This window comes from Frankliniella occidentalis, unplaced genomic scaffold (assembly GCF_000697945.3).
Source record: "Frankliniella occidentalis isolate FOCC.00 unplaced genomic scaffold, Focc_3.1 Scaffold179, whole genome shotgun sequence".
Lineage (NCBI taxonomy): Eukaryota > Metazoa > Arthropoda > Insecta > Thysanoptera > Thripidae > Frankliniella > Frankliniella occidentalis.
The window spans coordinates 406,218-413,134 of NW_026267305.1; the positions used below are offsets into that span (position 1 = coordinate 406,218).

A 6,917-nucleotide genomic window follows, 5' to 3' on the forward strand; every position below is an offset into this window, starting at 1 on the left:
TTTTTATGATACAAAACGACCCTGAAAATCCCAGGTCGCTCGCTCAATTCGTTTTCGAGTTTTCGTGCGGACAGATACACAGACACACAGACAGAAAAAGTTTTTTCCGAGCAGACGGAGTAATAGGCTTCGCTAATCGCTCAGCCAACAAATTTTTCCAAAGCTTTAAGTGGAGTTGAACTCGGAACATTTAAATTAGTAGTCCTGTAGCCTAAAAACTAACCATTACCCTGGGGCAAACGCTGCTAGAAGAGGAATGTCAGCAAGCGATCCCTTTCTAGAGCAGAACTCAGGCGGTGCCCCTACCAGCTCCATGGCGTATTGGGCGTTAAGCGTTGTACGTTAGAAACGATCTGCGAAACGTAACCTTTAATTTGATTTTGTCCCAGGGATGGAAAATAGGAATTACATTAATCGAAACGGTGCGAGACTTCATAGCTCCGTTCCATCGGAACTATTCGAAGGAACAGAACTAAACAAAGAACAAAACTGAGGAAAACTCACTAGAGTAAATCTGCGTTTCGATTCCAACATTTTTGTGCGTGGGAGTAAAATATAGTTCCGTTCTTTTGGCAACGTCAAAGGACAACAAGGGAAAGTATGAACACAAAATGAATTTTGTGCTAAGTAGGAAACTCGTTCTTTAACTAAACCACTGTAGTTCTTCGAAATCAGTTCGTACTTTCATCTCAGAGTAAAAGAAGTGTGTGTTGAGGGTGATGAAGGGTTTTCCGTGGCGATAAAAGGTACATTTAAAACGCCCGCCGCGCGCTCACTGTGAAGTAGTTACCATGTCCGTCCACAGGTGGCAGCACAAATGGCGCCGCCATAACCCTACGTACTCCTTCCACCGTCACGGGACTTGCAATTTTTTAGGAGGATCTGTTAAGTAGACTCTCTTTAAAATGCTTCGGTAGCGACTTAAAACGTATGAATATAAAAGTTCAAATATTCAACATAACAGCTCAAAGTTATACTATTTAACCTAAATAAAGGTTCATGGCTTTAATTTAGACGAGCGTCCCCGCTGTACAGTAGCACTTACTATTGCCATGTCTGTAGGTGTTGTATGTTCTGAGATGATAGCAGGAACAGAAAAAGCGTGGCACCGCACTGAGAACAATACTCGTTCATCCTACCTAAGGTAAAGTGGGATGGTAAAGAACGTGTAAAAAACGTATCGGTCCTACGGGGAAAGTCCCAACACGCACCCAGAGAAACATTTAGTTGATACAACTAAATCAGGGTTGGAAGAAACAAAATTTAATTCCTTAAACCGACTAAAATTTAGTAAACCGATTTTTAACTAAAAATAGTCGCACCAATCAAAGTAAGTCATGTAGACTGAATTATTTCATCGCCACGCATAAATTTTGGTCCCCAGAGCTATAATTTCGTCTGTTTTGAATTTGGTTCTGTGGACTCAACGGTTTTCTGGGTGCGGCCAACTGTGACCTGTCTCATAAGGGTGCATGTCTGTGCCTCTGCGTCCGTGCGTCTACGTGCGTGTGTGCGCATCTGTGTGCGTGCGTAAGTGTTCGTGCGTGCGTGCGCATCTGCGCGCGCACGCGACACACACGCATCGGTGCACGCACGCGACAAGCACGCAGATGGTCACGAACGCAGCTGCAAACGCAGTTGCGCACAGTGCGCACGTGGATGCATGCGTGCGTGCGGGTGTGTTGGGAAGAAGAAAGAATATCGTGACGTCACACTGACGCCCCCCCCCCCCCCACCGCTCTCTCTTGCTGTTGTGTGCCGGCAAGTGACCAGGAACGAAACGTTTTGATCCTCTAGTCACGTGGCCAAGGAGGAGCGAAGGAGTCGAGGAAGGAGTGAACGTTTTACTTCAAAGTGTGCGCGCATGATTTCTCCAACAGTATTGGGATAAAACACTCCTTTAACGTTTTAGAATCAGAATCAAAAGGAGTATAGATCGACACAGGGGGTTTGATATATTACGTAAAAGAAAGAGTTGTGATAAACATATCACCTTTAATTTTCTTTAAAAAAAATTCTTAAACATTTTTTCCCGAAAAATGTAATGAAAAATCTTTGTTTACGCGCAAACTTTTAAGTTAAACGATGAACTTATCTCTGCGCTACAAGTGTCGGGACAAAAAAGATGCCTCTATACCTACAATCTATTGTTGTCTTATAGTTCAGTGTCTAAAAGGAGATGGAACTCTACCCACTTATACCATGGCCATCTGTAGAAGGCCAAAAACTACATTGAGTCTGAGTCGATTATATGCCGAAAATCAGTTTTTTAACTTTTAACCACCCTTAAATAAATGCCCGACATCGAGACAGAGCGCAGCCGAAAGCGGATCGGACTTTGTTGAGCCTTATTGCGCGAATTTACTGTTTTCTTAGGACGCGTTAGCATGCCACTCTCTCTTATGAACTGTTAGATTTAAGTCCAATTCCGCAGTAAAAGTATTTGTGTGGCCAGTAATTAATCGCTTGTCGGTGTAATATGTCATTGTATCAGTGTCACTAATACGCTTTGCACCCAGTAAAATTTGAATCTTTTGGCATACACACTTTAGTCAGATGACAGGTGAATTGTCCGAGGAGGGAAACTAATGTATGGTAGAAGTATGGCTAATAAACGGAGGAAAGAATCGTGGGTCTACAGAGTTATACCATTTACAAATGTACTTACGGACGAGCTATCATCAAGACGTTCATTGATTGTGTAGTTGGCAAATAAAAACATGTCATTGTGGTTATGACGGTTTCTGACTAATCGAGTCTTCACCGGGAAAAAGGGGTCGACCAACCCTTTAGGACACTCGGTCCATTGATCAATAAAAACATCATACGGCCCCTGCAAAAATAAAGAAGAAATCGAAGTATTTTTAGATTGCAGCATAACCATTTTCTTTTGTAGCACCCTTTCCGAGGGGGTTTTCACTCGACATTTCGTTGTACACGGTACACGGTAAAAAAAGATTCTTGTATTTCAAGACTCGGTCTTGGATGCCATTGGCGCTCTCCATAAGATCCAAGACAGGGTCTTGAAATACAAGAAACTTTTTTTACCGTGTATTTCGTAATACGTGTATTTTGCCGGTATTTCGCCGGTATTTCTCAGGAAAAGTTCACCGTTTTGGAGCATATTTCGGCATATTTTGGTGTATTTCATGCGAAATACCTGTGAAATACCTCATTTGGTGTACACGGTATTTCAGAAGTGAAAACCCCCTCGACCCTTTCCCTTTCTAATGTGGGTCGCCCGGGGCAGGGCTCCGTGCTAGAGTTTCGGGGTCGGAAATATTTCCCGGAAAAATTGGAAGTGTTTCCGAAACATTTCGGAAATATTTCCGAGGGGTCAGAAATATTGAAATAAGGATGGCGACCGCCACTTTCGGCCGCAAGGATCGCTGAGTACTGGAGCTGAAGCGCGCCGCCGCGGTCGGGCGGAGCGAAAGGGAGAGTAGGGGCAGTGTGTAACAGATTTTGGAATTTGGCTATAAAAGTCAAACCATGAAAAAAAATGATAAATCGGACGCAAAAGAAAAGATTGGATACAAACATTTACATTTGGTTCCGAACGTGCCATATTCGAAATACGGGGGTCTGTTACACACTGCCCCCCACCCTATCTTATGTCAGCATAAACTGAAATTGCCTTTTTGGGTGTTTAATTGATGCAAAGTACATCGACCCTTACATCAAAATAAAGGTGAAAGGATGAGGATTACAACGGTACAGTTCGTTATGTGATTAAAGGGCCGTTTGGGAAAATGGCCTGTTTTTCGAGATCACATGTGCTTTTTCAGGCCGTATTTTGTCATGCTAGGAGACGAGCTATCAACCTACACAAAGCGGGCCGATTTTCCGCCTAACCTTAAACTCTAAATTTCTTTTTGCCGCAAGGTGATACGACTTTTGGTTTCTAAAAACGAAGCTCAAATTTACACCCATGTCGGGGCAGGCCGGGCGTGCTGCCAGGGCGGGCGCGACCCATAGTGGTCCATAGCGGCCCGTAGCGTCATCCGCAGACGACTGCCGCCTGCCGCCATGAGAGACTGCCGCCTGGCCCGACATTAGCCCGTATCAACAAGCAGGCCCACCCTTCCGCCAAACGAAGTTGCCAGCTCCGCTTCGCTCCGCCGGCAACTCCGTTCGGCAGGGGCCAGGCCTGCTTGGCCTGCCGGCGGCGATGGTCGGGCCTGCGGCCCGACCATTTCTGTCACGCGATTTGCTGAAGAACATGATCGACTGATGTAGCAGGCCTTCGTCCCGCTTAAATCCGTCATCTTTGAGTTTGCCCCAAAGACTCGAGAAAGGGATGTAACGGTGAAGCACCGCGACTACAACCCACCCTTCTGCTTAGAAAACGTTTTTTGGGGTGGGGGTGGGGAGAGTTTCCTTTCTATTTTGCAGTTTTTAGGCCTTTTTCTTCAACTTATTGCTCACTATGGCAACTTTTAGCTTAAATTCGTCTAAAAAGACCCTCTAGCGCGTAAACGGTTAGAGATGGAGCAAAACGGACTCAATTTTCGCCCAGAGGGCTCTACTTTCACGAGTTACCCCTTAAGAGATCATAAAAAAAATTATTTTCTCCAACTTTTTTGGCCTTTCCTGTTTTCTTCGGTACCCCCTCTCTCTCTGGCACATGGAAGTTGCCAGCTTCGCTTCGCTGCGCCGGCAACTCTGTTCGGCAGGGGCCGGGCCTGCTTGGCCTGCCGGCGGCGATGGTCGGGCCTGCGGCCCGACCATTTCTGTCACGCGATTTGCTGTAGAACATAATCAAATGATGTGACGGGCCTTCGGCCCGCAAAGCCCGTCGTCCTTAAAATTTGCCCCGTAGACACGAGAAAGGGATGTAACGGTTAAACACCGCGACTACAACCCACCCTTCTGCTTAGAAAACGTTTTTTGGGGTGGGGGGACCTCTTTTGCGGTTTTGGGCCTTCTTTTACATTTAATTGTTCACTACAGCAATATTTAACTTATTTTCGTCAAACAAGACCCTCTAGCGCCTAAACGGTTAGAGATAGAGCCAAATGGACGAAATTTTCGCCCAAAGGGCTCTACTTTGACGAGTTACCCCTTAGGAGCTCATAAAAAAAATATTTTTTTCTGACTTTTTTGACCTACCCCCTTTTCTTTGATACCCCTTTTCAGCCCCTTAGGGTTGGTTGCCAGGATTTGCCGTAGGCGTTTTGTTTTCTAGGAGTGAACCTTAAGATACCCTGAAAATTTGAAGTCTCTAGCACATCTCCTTCTAGTGGAACAGACAGACAGACAGACACACACACACGAGGTCGTTTGCATAAGCCCGCTGGATAGCTTTTTCAAAGCAGAAGGGCGGGCTAGAAAGGGTATTTGCGCCTGTGGCGATGCCAGGTAGACCGCCCACATTACACGCCTGTAGAGTGTTTGGCTTAGCTGACAGGCGCTTTTGAAATAATTTGAATTTTCACCGCCATTGCGTCAGCGCTACCTGGAGTTTTTCTCTTAGTATGGGGCGGGGCCCCCCCGATGTCCGCTATAAAAACATATTCGAAACTGCCAATTCGCTCCGTCAAACATGCATTGAAAAATACTCTACTGCTATGCCACAACGAGACATCAATGATAAATTTCACTATAAATATGCTCTTCCTTAAAAAACATTGTAAAAGCTATTAACTCCATTAAGTAAAATGGTAAGGGTGTTGATCTCATTCCTGTTACTTTTATCAAGCTGTGTTTACCTGTTATATTACCTGTGCTAGATCATATATTTAATTATAGCCTGCAGAACAGCGTTTTCCCTACCATTTGGAAGAAGGCTATTATTTTACCTCTACCTAAAGTTAAGAATCCTTCGGAACCAAAGGACTACCGTCCAGTCAGCAACCTGTGTACCCTGAGTAAAGCATTGGAAAAAATAGTCCACCAACAGGTGTGTGAATATCTTGATCATAATCTAACATTGAATGTAGCTAAAACTCAGGTCATAATACTGGGAACTAAGCAATATTTAACACAACATGGGTACGAACTTGCTGTGACACTGGATTCACCTTAGCAGCTGAGAAGTAGGGTTCATAGGGTCTCACCTAACCCGTGCCCCGCCGTTCCTAGGTGCACCAGCCAAACGCAGCTGAGGATCTGAAATCTTGCGCGTTAAAGTGATAATTGGGAAAAATGACTCAAGTATTAAAAGTGTAGTTCCTTTACAAACCCAAAGTTACCGGAACTTATTTTTTGGTTGATTTGTTTAAAAAGGAACCTACCTACATAATTATTATTACCTAGTTTTGATCACCTGGCTCGTTTTAACTCATAAAAATAACCAGAAACAACAAGTTTAAAACTAGGGGCTAACTGTAATGTAAGGCCTTAAGGAGAAAAGAAAAAAATATTTGGAAAAAAGATATATATTGTTACCTGTGGTTTTTGATTTTTTTTTAAAGTCAATTTTTGAGAGCTAGAATACTCATCTTCGAACTCGATCTGTCTTTTTATGATACAAAACGACCATGGAATTCCCAGATTGCTAGCTCAATTTTTTCTCGAATTATCGTGCGGACAGGCAGACAAACAAACAGAATGAAACTTTTTCGGTCAGTGAGTAATGGGCTTCGCTAATCGCTCAGCCAATCAACGTTTTAGTGATACTAGATAATCTAGGGGACCCGTAAGCCCAAAAGATGGTGTGGGTCGACCCGTAATGTGTGGTTTAAGTATTACTCCCTTTACGATTCTGTGACATGAAGCCTTTTTAACGATTTAATAGATCATTTTGTCTTTTTCACGTTGTTGTGTTACGGTAGCTGAATGGTCAAGGCTCCAGGTTCGTAACACAAAGGTTCCGGGTTCAAATCTCAACGTCATCATCATCAGTTTGAGTGACCTTACAGCCGTGTGTGACTACCCAGGGTAAAAAAACCATGATTGTCATGGTCAAATTGAGA

General features: G+C 44.0%; 1 protein-coding gene across 4 annotated transcripts in view; it reads right to left on the reverse strand.

Annotated features, from left to right (window-relative positions):
* The window catches only part of LOC113217544 (uncharacterized), a 26,171-nt gene that overhangs the window by 10,624 nt on the left and 8,630 nt on the right, over positions 1-6,917 (reverse strand). For all 4 annotated transcript variants that reach the window (XM_052271941.1, XM_052271940.1, XM_026437496.2 and 1 more), the window contains one exon: positions 2,669-2,833. In XM_052271941.1, coding sequence (XP_052127901.1) covers positions 2,669-2,833 — 165 coding nt within the window. The remainder of the gene's footprint in view (positions 1-2,668; positions 2,834-6,917) is intronic.